General features: G+C 55.2%; 1 protein-coding gene across 28 annotated transcripts in view; it reads right to left on the reverse strand.

The window, feature by feature from the left end:
• The window catches only part of Kif1a (kinesin family member 1A), a 93660-nt gene that overhangs the window by 38127 nt on the left and 35898 nt on the right, over positions 1 to 19635 (reverse strand). For 13 of the 28 annotated variants that reach the window (XM_074072202.1, XM_074072218.1, XM_074072217.1 and 10 more), the window contains 14 exons: positions 16108 to 16183; positions 14503 to 14581; positions 13607 to 13749; positions 13108 to 13134; positions 11672 to 11883; positions 10512 to 10591; positions 10053 to 10128; positions 7676 to 7755; positions 7198 to 7304; positions 6120 to 6203; positions 1661 to 1841; positions 1514 to 1586; positions 1267 to 1360; positions 231 to 379 (listed from right to left, as the gene is read on the reverse strand). In XM_074072202.1, the coding sequence (XP_073928303.1) occupies positions 231 to 379; positions 1267 to 1360; positions 1514 to 1586; positions 1661 to 1841; positions 6120 to 6203; positions 7198 to 7304; positions 7676 to 7755; positions 10053 to 10128; positions 10512 to 10591; positions 11672 to 11883; positions 13108 to 13134; positions 13607 to 13749; positions 14503 to 14581; positions 16108 to 16183 (1461 nt within the window). The remainder of the gene's footprint in view (positions 1 to 230; positions 380 to 1266; positions 1361 to 1513; positions 1587 to 1660; positions 1842 to 6119; positions 6204 to 7197; positions 7305 to 7675; positions 7756 to 10052; positions 10129 to 10511; positions 10592 to 11671; positions 11884 to 13107; positions 13135 to 13606; positions 13750 to 14502; positions 14582 to 16107; positions 16184 to 19635) is intronic. The other 15 variants (XM_074072226.1, XM_074072225.1, XM_074072224.1 and 12 more) reach the window with 2 other exon arrangements.

The raw sequence follows: 19635 nt of genomic DNA on the forward strand, positions 1-19635 counted from the left end.
TCACCAGAACCTCCCAACTGACCACTAGGCGTGACTGCTCCCCTGCCTGCCACCATCTCCCCTGAGCCAAGGAAGTGAGGCATTCATCTTGGCCAGTCCCAGGGCCTTCCTCAACTTTTCACACTGGGCCCGGGGCAGGCAGATGCTGCTCTGTCCTCCCCAGGGCTGACAGAGGGGCCCAGTTTTGAGTCCTCTGACAGAAGGGTGTGGCTCATGAAGCAGGAGCCCACCTTCTTCTTCAGCTCCACACTGATGGCGTTGGCCTCCTTCAGGAAGATGGCATTGCCCCAGAGCAGATCCCGCAGGGATGTGAACTGGTACCACTTCCACTTCCGGAAAGCCCACAATGCCAGCTCACACTCCCGCTCCGTCCACTGGACTGTGGGAGAGATCACATGGGTCATCAAAGGAAAGCCACCACACTGCCTATCACACCCCAACTTCTGGAATATCAAGTTCGCCTGGCCAGCCCCTAGGGCTTTCTGAGCTGACCCTGTGCCCAGTGCACACTGAGGTCAGGGCGGTCAGTTGGGTGAAAAAGATTTTTTGCTGGGAGGTTATTCCCCTCCAGGTCACTGTGGCCAGAGGTGGATAAGGAGGGCGGGTTGGCCCAGCTGAGGGACTGGTCAGGCTTTGAGGCTCTGAAGAGCCTCTCCCACTCTGGGCCAGGGTCTTCAAGCTTGGGTCCCCAGTTCCACACTAATTGCTCTGGATATGGAGAAAGAAGACAGCAGCAGAAAAACATGAGCAACACGGAAGGGACCCAGGTGAGTTTCCTGTACATGAGCTTCCTTGAGGGTCAGAATGAAATTGCTGTTTGTGGGAAGTTGTCACCCATGGCAGCCACATATACCATGCAAGGCCAGCAGTGTGGGGCCAGGAGCTCCAGGAGAGGAGGCGAGGGGCTAGCCTCCTCTATGCCTTTCCCAGCTCACACACTCTCTGTCCATTGTGTGCTTCAGAGAAAGGGGATTCTCAGATGAGTACAGAGTGGACCTCATTCTTGGCGGTCCCCATGGGCACCCTTGCTAGGACCCCTGCTGTGGTCCTGGCTTCTCCCATCAACACACGCTATATGTAATCATCTAGAGCCATGCGGCCCACAAATCCTGCCTCTGTGGTGTTTCTGAGGGTCAAGGAGGCCTATCCCTCAGGGGAAAGAGACTGCCTCTTCTTCAAGGCCCTGGCCCCACCTGAGGCCCAGGCCCTGCCCACTTGCTTGCTCAGGCCCTCCTGGCAGAAGAGGAGCCAACTAAGAGCCTTTACCTTCATCCTCAGGCTCCTCCTCCTCCTCGTTCACCTCTGGATAATATCTGGAGTCCATCTGCTTCTGCAAGGCCTCCAGCTTGCTCTCATAGTCCTGCAGAGAGAGGCGGGCCTGTGGCTCCATGGCCGAGACCAAGGCAGCCTTACCACAAACCTCTGGGGTATGAGCGGATGGTGGAAAGCAGAGGTCCCCTCTCCCAGAGCCCTGGGGTGGCAGAGGCCAGCAGGGTGGAATAGGCATTCTCACCAGCCTCTGCTGCTCCAGCAAGTAGGTGGCCTCTTCCCGCTCCCGGCGGTACTGGTCCTCCAGCTCCTGGAGCCTACAAGAGGGCAGCAGGCATGTGAGTAAAAGGCCGACAAGCACCACTGGCAGGCAGCTGGCCCCAGACCTCACCTCTGCTCCATCTCCTGCTTCATGTCAATGCCCTGCTTCTCCAGCAGCTCCCGCTGGGCGAAGGCCCAGTCCACAGGTTCAGCAGGAGTGTCTGCACAGGGTGTGCGCTCGCGCTCCTGGCGGGCTTGCTCAGGGTGGTTGAACCGGAACACATGACTCTTACCCATGATGATGCGGTTTCCTGGAGGATGGAGGCAAGGCCAACTTTGGGGGACCTGTAGGTCTCCAGTGGCCTCAAGGAGTGAGGACAAAAGGGAAATGGGACACAGGTGCTTCCTCTGTCTGGGCCACCCAGCACTACCAACCACAGGGAGGGCTCCGACCCCCCCACGAGGCCCAGCTCCAAGTCACTTTCCTACTCAAAATGGGCCCCTTATCTCCAAACTCAGTCCGTTGGCCACTCCCACACAGCAGCCAGTGACATTTGCAAACTCTCAGACCTGGAGTCTCTGCTGTCTGTGCTCCGCACAGGTGTGGGCACTCACCCACGGTGGTCCCCACATCCCCTTCCCTTAGACGTACAGGATCTGGACAGCAGGCACCCAAGGGCTAGGCCCAACCCCTCCACACACAGCATGACTGCGGGGATCTATGCAGCCTACAGGCCTTATCTGCTCCCCAGCTAGACTGGGTGCCTGTTCCCAGGGCCAGGAGTCAGGGTGGGGAGGCCGTAAGATATCAGCGAGCACAGGGTGGCCAGTGTCAGAACCATGGCCTCCTAGGCTGACTAGACCCTTCCCCAGCACCATACTGGATTCGCCTCAGAGCCCACTCCCGCTGCAGGATCCTTGGGCCAGACTGTCCCTCCAAGGCAGTGCCTGCTGTCTTGGGAAGTCCTGCCTGCAAGGCTTTCTTTGCACAGCCTCCTTTCCTCCTGTTTTTCTCAAGGTTTTGTCCCTCCTGCCTCCAAAAACACAGTGTCAGCAGGTGCCCCACCACCCAGGCCTCCCTTCATTACTTTCCCAGCCTTGTTCACTGGCCACCCATAGCTGGTCACTGCCTCTATCCTCCCTGTCCTCAGACTCAGGTACAGCAGGTCTCAGACACTGGGAGGAAAACATAAGACTAGGCCTCTACTCTCAGTGCAGGTCCTGCCCCAGGGGTACCAGGGTCAAATCCAACCAATGAGAACAGAAATAGCTATCTAAACTGCGTGGCCCAGGCTCAACAATACCGTCCCACACCGGCTGACAAGTCAACCCTACAAGTTCAGGGTGTTCATGTGTCTCTCCTTCCTAGTGTCCCTAGGGACCCCAAAGGCAGGACTTTGGAGTTCTGGAAACTCCTACAGGAAGCTAAAAGTTCTGCAGGGGTGGGTATGTACTGAGGTTGGGCACCTGGTGCCATCTTCCAGTTTCCTAACCTGAGTGTGGAAGAGGGTCCTCCTCACTTCTGGCCAAAATTGAAGTGATGGTAAGTTTTATCTATCAGCTGGGCCAGACTACATCACTCAATAATTCAACCAAAGAGTAGTCTAGGTGTTGCTGTGGAGGTGTCCTATATATGCAGTCAATACCTGAAGCCAGCTGACTGTAGGCAAAAGATTTTCCCTCAATGGAGGGGTGGGCCTCATTGATTCAGTTGAATGCCTGAGGGTGAATGGAGGTCTCCTTGATGAGGAAGAGGCTCTACCTGCAACCTGTGAGTCCTCTCTTGTTACTGAGAGGTGACTGGACTACGAGGACATTGGGTTCATGAATGGATCGATCCGTTGATGAGTTCATACTGAAGGTAGGTCCTGGTTAGAAGAAGTAGGTCACGGGATGTACACCTGTGACCTCAGGTCCTTCCTCCCCAGCCATCATGAGGTGAGCATCTCTCACAGCTTCTGCCACTACGTTCTACCTCACCACAGACCCAGAGCAATGGAACCAGCTGACAACAGACTGAAACCATGAGCCAAAACAAGTCCTTCCCTCCCTAAGTCGTTTCCTCAGGTATCTTGTCACACTGATGAGAAGTGACTGACACAGAAAACTAGTTCTGAGAAGTTGGGTCATGGCTGTGACTTATCCTGACCATGTGGTTCAGAAGCCTTTGGAACTGGTTTGTGGGAGGGGTTTGGAAACTTCTGGAGCTGTGGCTAGAGAAGCCCTAGAGTGCTGTAAGCAGAGCTTAATGGATGGCTCTGGTGGGAGCTCTGAAGACCACAGTGCTGATAGGAATGTGGATAGCAAAGACTGTGCTATGAGGTTTAGGATGGGAATGAGAACGCTATTGGAAATTGGACTGGAGGACATTTTGTTTCATTCTGGAAAAAAACTCGTCTACATTTTGTCCCTTCCCTGAGATGTTATGTGGAGCTGAATTTAAAGGTGATGGGCTAACGAATCTGACTGAGGAGATTTTAAGGGAGCCCAGCACTCAGACTGTGGCAATGGTTATTGCTGGCTGCTTTAGCCAAGTTTATAGTGAGAATTGGGAGCAAAGAGCAGAGCAAAAGGATATGAAAAACTTGCCATTTGACCAGAAAGGGAGTGTGTTTAAAATTTGGGCCAAAAAAGATGAAACTATAAGAAAGATTAGTGCCTCTAAAAAGAAGTGAGGTACTTCACATTGGGATAATAGGAAAAGTGCCTTGAATGCATCTTGAATGCCTTGAAGGCATTGGCTGGGTCCCCACCCATTGCAGGCTTATGGTGTAAACTCATCTGAAAGAAAGACTTTGGTTTGACAAGAAAGCCGGGGCCGGGGTGGTATCCCACTCACACAGAACGACTTCGGGAGCATCCCCCTGCATTCAGTCACTCAGGCACTCAGAGGCCACAGCAGCCATAGTCCAACGGGCTGTCTACTGCTTTAGCTGACAGTAGACCCTGGCACTGTCCTCATGATGCTGGTTTTGCATGCAGAACACAAGAATTACAAGGTCACGATAGCTTCCACCCAGATTTCAAATGAAGACCTGGGAGGCCAGGCAATGCGTAGCAGGGTGAGAATCCCACAAAAAGCACTGCGTGAAGCTGTGAGGATAAAGCTAAGGCTGCAATGGAGACACCAGGATGTTGGAGGCACCAGGAATGTGGAATATTTGCCAAGGAAAACCACAAGAGACAAGCAGAACCAGGCTAAAACAGAGCCATGTGGACTGCAGCCAGTAAAGCAGGAGGGACACAGATGCTGAAACCTTTTAGAACGTTCATCACATGCCCTGGATACCAGACATGGAGCTACAGGATTTAATGTTTGCCCTGCTGGGTTTGGGGTCTTGCTTTGGTCCCATTTCTCCTTGTTATTTCTCTATACCTCCCTTTTGTTATGGGAAATGTATATGCTGTCCTATCACTGTATGTTGAAAGTATGCAATTTTCTTTTTGATTTTACAAGAGCTCACCACAAAGAGTTTGCTCTGAGTCTCAGAACAGACTTTGGACTTGGAGTTTTAAGACTATGGGGACTCTTGGAGATGGAGTGAATGCATTTCACATTGTGAAGCTGACATGTGCCTTTGGGAACCAAGGACAGAGTGTTATGGTTTGGAAATGAAATGTCCCCCTAAAAGCGTCATGTGTTGAAGGCTTGGTCCCCAGTTGGTGTTTGATTATGAGGGCAAGAACGTCATCAATGGATTAATCTATTGATGAGCTCATCCTGAATGGGCTACTGGGATGTGGGGCCTGGTTTGAGGAAGTGGAAGTGTATTTTGAAGGGTAATTTTGTTCCCAGACTCTTCTTTCCCTTGCTTTCCTCTCGACTTCCTGGCCACCATGCGGTGAGTAGCTCTGCTCTGCCATACCCTTCCAGTGTGATGCACTGCCTCACCACAGCTCTGGAAGGAAAGGAGCCAGCTGACCATGGACTGAAACCTCTGAAACTGGAGGCCAAAATAAATCATTTCACCCCTAAGTTGTTTTCTCAGGTATTTTGTCACATTACGAAAAGGGACAAATACACTCACATAAGCCAGTTCCTTGAAATAGTCTCCTGTGTGTGTGTATTCATCAATATTCATGAATATTCATGAACTGTGTCATGTGAGCCACCTTACACACCCTGCCTGACAGAGGAAGGGACTTTCATAGCCTGTGTTTAGTAAGGTGTAGCATCCAGAGGCACAGTCATCCCCTACCCCACTGCTCTTCACTGCTGCAGTTTGGCCAGGTATCTGCCCCTACCCTGTCCCTCAAGTCCAGCCCCACCAGGTTAGCTGTCCTAAGCCTGGTGACAGGAGCCTCTTCCTGGACAGGTCCTGCCCTGGCTCCCTATTCAGCATCAGCCCCATGCAGTCCCAGTGTTCTGTGAGTGGCCTTCTCGGCTCAGGCCTATCATGTGCTTCAGGTCCTGACACTCAGGCCCTCTGGTGCCTGAGAGTGGAGAATCTCATGGACTGGTCAGGTGCCCACAGCCCTGCAGGAGCAGGCTGTGCCCAAGAGGGGCTTCACATGTAGCAGGCTGTCTTAGGCACAGGGACCGTTCACCCTTCTTTATTCCACAGCCCCTTCATGCCCCTAGCCATTACCTGACCGCAGGATGCTGGGCTCAGTGACTTTCTTGCCATTGACATATGTGTCTGCCCCCTCACAGGGCTCCAGGGTCACCACAGCTACAGGACAGAGAAGAGGAGGAGTATGAGAGGTAGGACCCACCGAGGCTCCTCATCCTGCCAGCCACTGCCATGGGCAGTGATTCACTGGGCCTCACAGGAACTCTCACTCCACTTATAGAGGAGCAAAATGACCCTAAAAATGGAGACATGTGGACTCAAGATAAGGCTGGGAGGCCATGCTACATTTGACTTTCTAGGGCCCTGTCCAAGTTTCCGGGTAGACAAAGATTAGAAAACAGTGGCTGTCATGTTCCCAGGGGATCCCGGAGTCCTCTGAGCTTTAGCCCATCCACACAGGAGGACAGCATCTTGACAGAGAGGGGCATTCTGGGAGTGCCAGCTGCTCCTAACACTACTTAAGATCATCATCCTGAGGTGGTCAAGTTGAGAAGCCAGCTTCAGTCACAGGCCTGCAGTCCAGAGACCAACTGGACACTTGCAGGCTCAGGAAGGATCCCTGAGCTTGGGAGCTGTGGTCACCATGATGGCTGGCACAGAAGGCTCAACACAAGACTGGCAGTGTCATCTTCTGGATGGAGGCCAATGGGCAGGCAGGAGAAATGGATAGATGGCCACAGCTCAGCCAATAGGAGAATGGTCCCAAAATGTCTCCAACTTAGAGCTGGGCTCACTTATCACTTGTCATGAGCACGCCCACCTGCTTCCAGACGTACTTCCTGTCCTCCTTGACCTAGCAGCTCTGGTAGATAAATTGTAGGATCTTTACCCCAAAAAGGCTTGGCTCCTCAAAGCACCGCCCATTGGCTGCAGGAGGTACCTTCCCTGAGCACCTTCTAATGGAAGGTGTCACCAAAGCTGTCCCCAATGGTCACACACACACACACACACACAGCCCAGAAGTCTGACTAGGAACCCATTTAGAGCTTGGAAGCTGGGTGGGTGACTAGACCCTGGGCTGACAAGCAGGCCTCAGTGGGACCTGGTCAGCAGTTGCAGGGTGGGGGTTGGGGTTGCTGTGGGGCAAGGCTACCTTCACTGCCTCCCCGGGAGTCACTCCGGAAAACACAGTGCTCCTCCTTGATGAAGTGCCCACTCAGGACGATGTCCTGCCGCCTCTCTGCGTCCTCTCTTCCCACTCTGGGGGAAAAGGAGGCATCAGCCAGACAGCTGGCACCCAGCACAACCATAACATTACCCGCTGCCCACCCAGCTCCTGAGAGCAGTGTCCTGAGGACGCCCAAGCTGGGATCTTTCAGAAAGCGTCCAGGGTGTGCACTGGAGTGATATACACGAAGCAAGAGTGGACAAGAGGCCCCCAGCCACAGCCCACCGGGAAAGTCATGTGCTCCAGAGGGGCCACACTCAGGAGACATGCCAGCGAGCAGCGTTGTTAGGGTAGACGCCCAAACTCTGTTGCTCTCGGGGCAGGAGGGGTTAGTGTGGAGTGGCAGGAATCCCTCCCAGGTCACCCAGGGCCTCAGCTCAGCTGGAGATGGTGGGTACCCCACCTGGTGACTCCATCCTTGATGTAGTAAAGGAGGCACTCGGACATCAGTGGGTCTTCATTCAGGTTGACAAGATGTGGCGTCTGGGGGAGACAGAAGAGTTACCTCTTCTGGGGAGAAGCAGGAGCTCCATACTGGCCACACCGCCTGACCTCTCCCCAGGTGCCAGACCACTAGTCCTAGGCTTGTTTTTTCAGGGACACAGTGCCCTTCCCAGCCTAGCAGAGAAGATAGGAAATCTGAAGGAAAAGGGTCCCTGAGGAAGGGCCCTGGGCATGACTCCCAGGACCCCAGAGTCCCAGCTAAGCTGGCCTCAAGAGGCTGGTAGCTCCAGTCAAGAGAATGAAGAGCAGAGAAAGCTCTCAGTCCAGGCTCAACCACCTTCATGGCAGTGGCTGGGCAGGGGTCATCATTCAGGCACTTCGGGGGAAGCTGTTGGAGGGGCTAAGAGCCACTTCCAACTCTTGAGGACCTTAAGTGGGTCCCAGATGGAGACTGGTGGGTCTGGGCAGGTGGGACACAGGCTTGATCCCAGCACTGGCCCTGAACCCCTGTCCCAAGAAGTCCTGGGCACCCAGCTCTAGGCCAAACAATGGGGCTCCTGGACCCTATTCTAACCAGGACAGCTTGGGAACTGCAGGCTCTCCAGGGAGCTCTGATAGCCAAGCAGGATTAGGGCCCTGGCCAGGGAGGGCACAGTTCATGAAGGAAATCCTTGCTGGGCCACCCAGGGCTTGGAGGTTGGCTCTGCCACACCAGTCCTCTCTTCCCCACAGATCCACCAAATTCTAGCCCTGGTCAGCCTGACTGCCTCTCACCTGCCTCACCTGCCTGGCTTCTGTCCCTTGCCCTGCCCTATCCCCATGTCAGCCACTGTAGGCCCCACCCACTAGGGTCCTAGTTCCCATCCTCACTCCCTCCTCCACTTTTACCTCAGGGTCTCTCTGGGCTCACTCCCACTCCCTGACCTCAGGAGCCACCCCATACCTGTGTCCCAGGCAAGAGTCCTGCAACATGGAAGAAGTGCCAGGCAAGGATGCTTCATTAGTCTCCTATAGGACCCCTGGGGCAAGCCACTCCTGCTCCGAGCTATAAATCCTACAGTGCACCCACAGTGCCAGGGTATGGAGACACCAGATACAGTACAGACCATCCCCAACTGTCTCCTCTCCAAGCAGGAGGGTATCCAGCCATGAAGGGCTGAGTGGAGACCACACCATGGGGACCTAGCAAGTCTATGTGCTTCTCCTGAATTCCAGGAATGCTCAGCTTCCCATACAGAGGTCCCTGGTATCCCATTCCTGAGTCGCACCCACACCCAGGTCCACCAACAAGGTCAAAGAACGCTGGGGTGCCTTGTCTTCTGAGGGAGCTCGGAACCCTCCAGGAAGGGCAATCCATTCCAGAGAAAAACAAGGGCCATTCAGGAAGCATGTGGAGCACAGCACTGGCAAGGTACTGCTAGTTCCCCCCTTGCAGGGCACACAATTCTACCTGCAATTCCTTCCAGGAAGCTCCTGCCTCTGGGCCTTAGCATGTACTATTCCCTAGCTGGATCATGGCTGTACCCAGCCCCTCCCAAGCTTTGGTCACATGTGGCCCCACCGGGCACCTGGCATGGGCTGGCAGCAGAGAGCCTCTCTGGGTGCTGGCATAGGTGCACGGTAGGAGAACAGCAATGCTGCTATCCGCACTGCTGCCTGGGGACAGATCAGACTTGGGAGCCAGGCACATGCCTGACGTCTAAAAGGATCTTTGACGTAATGTACTCATGCCTGGGAATGTTTAAGTGATTCCTTTGTGTGCGTGCCATGAACTGGCCTGTGGTAGCTCAGGTGGTGACCTCACTAGGGCCCACACCATGCCCTGCACTGGGCCTCCCTCCATGCTCCTGAGCTACAATGGGATGAGCACTGCCCAAGCAAGTGCAGTCCAGGAAGGCCAGAGGTACCCATGGAAGCTAGCCCTGCTGTCCAGCCCCCTATCTCAGATGTCCAGGATACAAGCCTGCCTTCCCAACAGCCATTCCTCAACACAGAGGTGGGTTTGAGGTACCGTTGTGGCTGGACTTCCAGCCAGTGGGGTTGCTCTGGGAGACAAAAGGTAGAAGCTTCCATGAGTGGCCCACAAATCAACTGTCCAGCCTGGGTGTGGCCCCAGACAGCCAAGAGACCCATATAATGTCCCAAAGCGCCCCCCCCCACTGTCGGGATATGGGGACCAAGCCTCTTACACTGAAGAAAGTCTGACTGTAAGTGAATGAGACTGCCTAGGTCAAACCCAGACCAGCTTCCCCACCTCCCATGAGCCCACTCTGGCCTTCACCAGGGGCAGTGTCATCCTGTCAACACTGGGACATGGACCTGGACCTAGTTCCTACCTTTTTGGGAGAGAACACACCCAAGGTGCCACCGTCCTCCCTCATGGCCACTCCCATCTCAGCCAGCAATGCTTCCCTGGAAGAACAGAGTTGGGATCAGTACAAGTTCCAAGAGGTTCACAGGTCTGGCCTTAGCCCCATCTGACCACCCTACCAGGACCCAAGGTGTGGCACTATGTAATGTCCCATCTGCTCAGTGAGCTAAGGTGTCCACTGTGGGACCCAAACTTTTGCACCATATTGACCCAGGGATCAGGCCTACAATGGCCAGTGGCCAGTGCCACACAAAGCAGGGGGTCACTGGATCAGAGAAGACAGGTTTATCCCATGATTGGATGTGACCTCTGCAGGGATCAGGAGCCCAGGGCAGGGCTCAGTGCTTGTCAAGCCTGGACCATGAGTTCTCTGGCTGTGTCCCCACCCACCCTGGACCTCAGTTGTGCTGCTACTGCCACTCACCTTTCCATCCGGATGGCTTCTGTCCGCCGCAGCTTCTCTTCCCAGGTCTCATTGAGCTCAGCAATGATCTTCTCTGTTTCCTGGAGAGCAAGACAGAGCACAGTGAGAACCCAGGCTGTGGGGATCAACAGAAGTGTGGGTGCCAGGAAAAGGGCTGCAGAGCACCAGAGCTCAAATTCCTGGGTACATCCAGTCCTATAAGAGTCTGAAAAATCAAGGTAACATTCAAAGTACGTGAGCTTTCTTCTAGATCCACTGCAGAGAACAAGGAACATAAATCACCTGTGGAAGATACAGGCGGTAGCTCCTAAGCACAGCTGCCCTCTTTCAGGACTCAAGGACCCTTCCCAGTCTCAGTGTCATCTCTTCGTTTCCTTCCCACTTACAAGCCCCGAGTCAGCCACCCATACTCCAGCGGGCCTTATCCTCCTTTGTCACTCTGCCCTACCTCTCATATGAGCCTTGAGTAAGGCATCTGTTCCTTATCTCCTCAACCCCTCAGCCCCTGTGGTCTGGGCTCCCACCTGTACCCTGCATAGGCCACTCTACATAGTCATTCTGAGGGAGCATGAGAATGGAAATCCAGTGCTGGGGATCAGGGAGCATGGCCATGGGTGAAGGGGACACGTAAACTGGAGTAGAGGGATCTCAGAGCCTGCATGACACCACTCCTCTTAGAGAGTGTGGCTGCCAGGGCAATGACATCACGAAGGGGCCACTGGGGGGCAGGAGGGACAGGACTCGCTCCATCCCGGACACTGCATGGCCCACTCTTTTCTGAACAAGCGCCAGCTCACGTAGTTAAAGACTCACGGAGAGGCCTCGCCAGGGCCTTCCTCACTGGGAGCTTTCCCTCCAGGCTGGCACCTGGGGCCAAGGTCACCTAGATACCGAGTACTGTCTGTCCAGTAGCTCTCTGCCTGTTAGCTGAATTGTGCAGCCAAGTGTACTGGACTGTCCTGGCTGCTATGGGTGGCCTGGGGTCAAGCCACACAACCCAAGACTTCCACTGCTACACCACTCTGGCCCTGCACGGTGGGGCTGTGCTCCAAGGGGGCGAGGCTGGTCCTGAGATCCATGGGTGAAGACTTCTTTCACTTCTCTAAGCTCACCCTATCCCAGAGCATGGTGCCCCACCACCCACCCAGTGGTGCTCTCACCTTCAGCCTTTCAATAGCCTCCTCACTGCCTGGGGCAAACAGGATGCGTTCATGGAGGCTGGACACAGAGGCTGCGCGGCTGGACAGGGCTGAGAGCGAGGACGAGGGGCTCATGCCCACCAGGGCATTGGTCACTGTGGAGAGATTGTCAGGGGCTTGACTCAACTCGACCCCGCCACGGTTACGATTATTGTTCTCAAGGTCGGACACGTCTAAGACAAGAAGGAAAGATGAGGTAGACAGACAGATGGAGGGAGAGAAAAGAAAGATGCATTGGGGAAAAGCCAGAGCTGGGGCCAGGAGAAAGCACAAGCAAGGCCCAATAGCACTGCCCAGCAGCCCATGATAAGCACATGCAAGGCCTCCTGGTGCCTTCACCTACGATGGCACTGGTGACCAGCACCATGCCCACTCGCCGGCCAGGCTCCCAACCCCATTCTCTCCATCAGCAGCATCCATGGCCCCTCTAGCACCATAAGTTCCACCTACCCTCCTCTGGGCTAGGGGCCTTTCTGTATCCCCCTCACCCATGTTCCAGGCCTGTGCCTGCCAACCACAGCTTCTGCCCCTAAAGGCCAGAGTTCACCTGTGTCCACCCAGGCTCCTGTTCTCCCTACATTTTTCCCCCATCCACTGCCTGGTGATGACTGCCTGGCCACTGCCCTGCACCCAGGACTCCCAACTCTCATCCTCTTCATCTGTTGGTAGACTACCCACCCCAGAACCCACCATCCACTTGAGCCATCCTACCCCCTGAACCAGGTTGCATTAATGGTCTAGCTGAACACAGAATCAACCTGGAGGCATGTGGAGGAGGAAGTAAGTAGAGGACCCTCCCAAGGGAGCTCCTACTCCTCCACCACCCCAGGGCTCCACCACCCCTAAAGCATGGGAGCTGGAGAGGGAGCTGCCCAGTTCCCTCCCAGCAGAAGCAGACACACAGCAGAGCAGCAGCCAGCACAGGACAGCACTGGGTGCTGGGGGGACTAAGGGTCCTATGGCCCAGGGCCAGGGAGGCACTGAAGCCCACCGCCCAAGAGAGGAGATAGCTGGGCAGAGTTTGGCAGCATTGGCCTTGAGGACTGACTCTTGCCTTTATAGACAATGTTGGGGCAGTTGGACCAATGGCCAAGCAGAGCCAGGCCCCTCCAGCCCTCTTGCCCTCAAGAGATGACATCTGACCTTCCCAGGCCTATAGGGACTCAGGGTTCAGGGGTCTGGCCTCAGCCACACCTTATCTCCCTGTTGCCTCAGTTTTCCACAGACAGCGATGAACCAGAATGTGGCTGGGCGGGGTGGGGGGGGGGGTCAGTGGTAAAGGAAGCAGTAGGATTGCCTGCCTGCCTGGGGCCTGCCATCCCCACCCATGCTGCCCTGTGCGCCCCCCATAGCCGGGCTGGAAGCAGAGATGCAGAGCAGCAGTGGGGAATACACACATTTGGGTCCTCCGGGCACAGTGTTGGCTACGGGGAGGGCAGGCAGCGGGGAGGAGGAGAGACAGAGAAACAGAAAGCAGGTTTATCTCCAGGGGGACTGCACGCCCATCTCGCAGGGCGGGCGGCAACAGGCAAAGTGGTTGAGGTCTTCAGCCTGGGGACACAAGGGCCTGCCAATCCCCCAGCACCCTCATGGCCAGCCTGCAGGCTTCCAGGAAACTATTCCTGGCCTGCTTGGGCCAGCTCCAAACCCAAACCATGCAACTCCTTCCAGGTTAAGTCCAGAAAACTGAACCTTGACCTGTGCCCCACCCAGAGGCATTCTGCCCAGGAACTCAGAGCAGGGATGGAGATCCAGGCAGCTTAACAGCCACCCCCCATCCCTGGCCACAGCCAGTGGGGTGGGGGGGGGGTCCCAGGAAAGAGGACATGGTGGCCTGAGAGGCCCCTGTGCCTGAGGTCCTTGCCCTGTCCAGGATAGCCCAGTGAGAACACTCACTGTCAGTGATGTCGCCAAGACCCTGGGCATACAGAAGGTCCCGTAGCCGGGTCACCTCATCCTTCAGCTCTCGGATCAGCTTATTGTTGGGGTCTTCATTGATGACGGCATTACAGCGGATCTGCTTGGCCCGGTCTGCATACCTGGACAGCAAAGGGAAGTATGCACTGTGGGACAGGTCCATCCTGGCAGGCCCTGCCTGGGACCCAGTCCAGCACAAAGTAAGAAGTCACCCCACGACAGGTCACTGGGGACAGCCTTGGGGAAACCTACAGGTGGGGTGGCCCAGCCATGTGAGGTACGTGAGACCTAAGGTAAAAGGACAGGATAGTGTCTTGCCTCACAATGAGGTCTCTGCACCTGAACTTGGGGTCCCAGGGTGAGGGGCAAGTATGTGTGCATGTGTCCCAGCCCACATGGTATATCAGCACACGCACACACCTTTGCCACACAGGAAGCTCAGAGGCTGCACCGAGCTGCAGGCCTTTGAAAGAGGCCAGAGACCATCCCCCCAACCCAAAACCCAAGCTGTTTCCTGCAGGGCTGGGAGCCAGGTGCCCCATCCAGCATGCCCATCCTGCAGCCAGGTTGGGACCCACCTGTGTCCCCTTTGCTACTTGAATATCCTTCAGCTAGCACAGCCAGCAGCACAGCTCTTCCAGTCTAGTGCCACATGGGCCTTGGGCTGCCTGTAACCTCAAAGTGTACTCCAAAGTGTGGCAGGAACAGAAAACCCGGGTACCCCAGAACAGCTACCTCTAGCCTCACAGAGCCCCTGAACCCCCTGAAGAAACACCCCCCAACACACACATTCACACACACACACACACACACACACGTTCCTAAGTCGAGCATAGAAGGGCCCATCCCCACCCCAGGCTCCCCACAGAACACACCTCAGTGTGCTGAGGGTCTCATCATAGTTGATATCTGCCGGGCTCAGGGCTGCGACCATAGCTGTCCTTGAGTTGCCACCTGCAGGAAGATGACCAGTTTGTGCCCAGGGCTGAGCCCTCTCACCTTCCTCCCCCCTGCATTTACAGACAGGAAGCTGAGGCCAGAGAGGAAACTGAGTCACAGACCTTCCCTGAGTACACAGACAACATCCAGGTCTGGCCTTCCACAGTTGCTCCTCATTTCTCACATTTGGGATCCTTTTACGACCCTCAGGCCCCCTCTCCCACAACAAAGGCAAGGTGTAGAGGATTTCATAATATTTACTCCAAGATGAAGTTTGTTTATACTCAATATGCTTGCACACCTTTGAAATAATTTCTCTCAATATTTGACATCAGATTCCTGGCCCAGTACACTAAGCTGTGGGAGGAAGAGACTGTTTCATTTCTCTTCTTGGGATCCTCAAGGAGTCAAGTGTTGGACAGTCAGTCATGTAGGGGTCAGCAGCCTCATTGCTCCTGACAAGGTCACTTGCTTGACCCCACCCCAGCCCTCAGGGCTGCCACCTATCACGTTTACTGATCCACATTTACACAGATGGTTTTGCCTGTCTGACCTCAGAGACCTGTGTCCTCAGGGTCATGGCTCTGGGACGACTCCCCAGTGAGTCCCTACAGGGGTTGTGAGGTGACAGTGTGAAGGACCTGGACACAGTGCCATGCCAGGTCCACAGAAGGATTAGATGAGGAGTCTTCTCCACCCCCATCTGAGGCCGAAACTGGTCATGGCCCTGGGGGAGAGGCCTGCTTCTCAGGACACATCTCTGATGCAGGGACACACATTCTTGTGACACTCCTGTCCTCTCTCAGCAGGACCCACCTGTCTCCAGCAGCTCCCATCTGCTCACTCCTCCACCTGCAAGGCCTGCCCTGGCATACAACGCTTCCTGAGCTGAGGATTGGCCTGGCTGGTCATGGGTGGCAGCCATGCAATTAGGGATTTTGTGTCTCAGCCACACAGCTGAGGAAAACCAGAGGCCTCCCAGCTGTTCACCAGGTCAGCCCCAGAATTGTTTAATTCCCCGAGCATCAGCCTCTCCATAGCCAGGGAAGCCCATGAGGTCATTCTGGGGAGAACAGGTTCAGCGCTGGACACATTTCACCCACCATCTTCCTGTGTATCTCTCAGGACTCAGAACTCAGGCAGGAAGGAGTGGAACTTATAAGTCCCTCAAAGCAGTGGATAAGCAGGGCTCCCCAGAATCATAGTCTCAGTCCTCTGTTACAGATAAGGGAAACCAAGGGCCAGAAAATGATGGGCATTGGTGTGGAGGTCACTGCCAACCTCACCAGGAAGGCCAACACCGGGTACGTTCTGCAGACCCCAGAAGCCATCCTGGCTCCCAGGCTTGCTTTGGGTTACTCACTGCCTGCCTCTTCCCCAGGCCTTCCAGAAGGCTGCACTGTGAACCGCTGGCCCTCCAGGATCACCTCTCAGCCTTGCCCAGAAAGGGTGATAACTGAGGGCCCTCCCCGGTGGGGACATGGACACAGCTCTGAGAGGAAGTTAAGAGCCCCAGGGCAGGGAAACCCGTGTGTCCTCACCTAGGTTTTCCCGGAGGAGCCAGGTCAGCACGGAGTCTCGGTATGGGATGAAATCTGTCTTCTTCTTTTTCTTGTTCTATGGAGACATTCAAGGTCAGGCCTGAGCCCGCATGCAGGAGGGGAACAGAGGGAGAGAGGCCAGCGCAGGACCTGCAGCGTGGGCCTCAAAGCCAAAGACTGGCACCGGCAGGATGGGGCCAGCTGGGCTACCATGTTGTCAGGCCTCTCCACGCCTGAACGCCAGGTGCCATCTCCAGGCAGCTCCACTCTGGGCATGCTAGCACATCCCTTGGGCTCCTCCCTCGTCCAGCCCTGTTGTGTCGGGGCCACTCAGCTGGCCCTCAGCCCAGAAGTGTATCGTCCCTCTGTTTTGTCAGAAGTGACACATTCTAACCAAAGGGAAAAGGCCTCATCACTAAATGAGGGCTTTGCCAGGGCCCACCTAGCTCACCTGTTCCCTTCCAAGCGGAACTGGTCCTCCCTCTCTTCCTCAAATTACCTCCTGTCCTTCCGAAGCCGGGTGGCAGCCCCCCTCCCCGCAAACACACTCCAGACAGTCTCTCCTCATCCCTCCTCACTCTTGCTCCCCTCTGGCTCATTGTTCCTCTGTTGAGGCAAACAGCTGTCACTCAAAACAGCGACTCCATCCCAGGCAATGGCTGCTGATGGACTGATTGCTTCTCACAGCACTCTTGGCCAGTTGTGGATGCTTAAGTCACTTCCCAGCGCCGACTCACTCATGCGTGTGTCTGCTTAGGAAGCACCTGTGAACACCTGCCGTGGCAGCAGTCGTGACCACACCCTGTCCTCCGGAGCCCACACCCTGGCGACACACAAAGGTGCCACCTCGAGGCTATGCCATTTCCCTGGGCAGAAATACACTCATCACTGTTCTCTAGAAAGACCCCAACTGGCTCAAGGGAGCCGTTGATTTTGAAAGCACTTGAGCCACACTGTCAAACTGGGTTTCAGAAACGCGGCTCAAAAACCACTATTTCTGGTTTGCTTTTTGGTCATCTAATTCCTGAGACTGCACTCTCTGCCACATGTCATAATCCTCGTTTCCCCAATCAATGACCTGCGACCCCTCAGCCACTTGAGCTAGGAGCCTAACAGTCCACCAAGACGCCTCTGCTCCCTCCTCACCTCTCATTCCATGCACCAGCAGCCCCTGTCCAGTTGCCCCCCGCCATCTTCCAGAACCACTTCCTTCTGTCTCCTCTGCCTCCCCAGCTTCCCCTCTCCAGCCTCGATTGTGGCCATCCCGGAGTGGCCACCCCACCCACCCCAACCTGCGTGTCACGCAACAGCCTGCGCAAGACCCAGAATACGCAGGACTCCAGGAGCCCTGCTGAAACCCCATCCTGTCTTCCCAATAAAGCAGTCAGGACCTCACATCGGCCCTCTGACCCCAGGCCTCTGTGTGTCCCGTCCAGGAACCATGCCTCAACCAGCAGCTCAGAAAGTCACTCAGTTCCTAGGCAAGTTTCTATCATGATCCCTCACACAGCTCGTCACACAGGCCTCCCAAGACCCTCACTGCCCCTTACCCTGTCCCTTAGTGTTTGTCACAATAATCACACCACTCCCTTCCCCACAATTCTTCACACAAATTCTCCTCAGGCGCGTCCTCGTGCATTTTCCTCATCCCTCGTGTTCTTCGCACGGCTCCTCGCACGGCGCCCCCACGGCTGCCCTCACGCTTCCCGCACTGGGCGCGCACTCCTCACCGCCGCACAAAGCGCGCTCGCTTCCTGACGCTTCACACTACCTCAGCGCTCCTGCGATTGCACAGCGCCAGCTCCCGTGTCCACAGGTTCCCACGAGTCACCTGTGTGCCATGGTGCCTGCCACCGTCCATCACAGACCCTCAGGCTTTCCCCAGAATGTCCTCACACTCCTCACACTCCTCATTCACATGGCTCCACCAACCAAGGCCCATCATTCACTCTTCCTCTCACGCCTCCTCCCACGCCAACTCACACACTTCCTCACCTTCCTCTCACTTCCTCACACTTCCTCACACTTCCTCTCATGCTTCCTCACACTCCTCATTCACATGGCTCCACCAACCAAGGCCCATCATTCACTCTTCCTCTCACGCCTCCTCCCACGCCAACTCACACACTTCCTCACCTTCCTCTCACTTCCTCTCACTTCCTCACACTTCCTCTCATGCTTCCTCTCACTTCCTCTCATGCACTTCCTCTCACGCCTCCTCTCACACCAACTCACACACTTCCTCACCTTCCTCTTACACTTCCTCTCACTTCCTCACACTTCCTCACACGCTTCCTCACACTTTCTCACACTTCCTCTCATGCTTCCTCTCACGCCTCCTCTCACGCCAACTCACACACTTCCTCACCTTCCTCACATGCTTCCTCACACACTTCCTCACACTTCCTCTCATGCTTCCTCTCACTCTTCCTCTCACGCCTCCTCACACACTTCCTCTCACACTTCCTCTCATGCTTCTTCTCATGCTTCCTCACATGCTTCCTCTCAAACTTCCTCACACTTCCTCTCACGTTTCCTCACATGCTTCCTCTCATGCTTCCTCACACACCTCCTCACACGCTTACTCTCAGGCCACTTCACACGCTTCCCCTCACACTGCTTCACACTTCCTCACATGCTTCCTCTCACGCTTCCTCATACGCTTCCTCAAACTTCCTCACACACTTCCTCTTACACACTTCCTCACATGCTTCCTCTCAGGTTTCCTCACACACTTCCTCTCACGTTTCCTCACACGCTATCTCACCCTTCCTCACATGCTTCCTCATGCTTCCTCAAACACTTCCTCTCACACTACCTCACACTTCCTCACACGTTTCCTCTCACATTACCTCACACTTCCTGACTGCTTCCTCACAGGCTTCCTCTCAGGCTTCCTCTCACTTCCTCTCACTTCCTCTCAGGCTTCCTCTCACACACTTCCTCTCAGGCTTCCTCTCACACTTCCTCTCACTTCCTCTCATGCTTCCTCTCACACACTTCCTCTCAGGCTTGCTCTCACACTACCTCACACTACCTCACACTTCCTCACAGGCTTCCTCTCAGGCTTCCTCACACGCTTCCTCACACTTCCTCTCATGCTTCCTCTCACTTCCTCTCAGGCTTCCTCTCACTTCCTTTCAGGCTTCCTCTCACACTTCCTCACAGGCTTCCTCTCAGGCTTCCTCACACACTTCCTCACACTTCCTCACACGCTTCCTCACACTTCCTCACACACTTCCTCACACTTCCTCACACGCTTCCTCACACTTCCTCACACGCTTCCTCACACTTCCTCTCATGCTTCCTCTCACTTCCTCTCAGGCTTCCTCTCACACTTCCTCTCACTTCCTCTCAGGCTTCCTCTCACACTTCCTCACACTTCCTCACAGGCTTCCTCTCAGGCTTCCTCACACACTTCCTCTCACACTACCTCACACTTCCTCACACACTTCCTCTCAGGCTTGCTCTCACACTACCTCACACTTCCTGACTGCTTCCTCTCAGGCTTCCTCACACAACAGCCCT

The sequence above is a fragment of the Castor canadensis genome, chromosome 4 (assembly GCF_047511655.1).
Source record: "Castor canadensis chromosome 4, mCasCan1.hap1v2, whole genome shotgun sequence".
Classification (NCBI taxonomy): domain Eukaryota; kingdom Metazoa; phylum Chordata; class Mammalia; order Rodentia; family Castoridae; genus Castor; species Castor canadensis.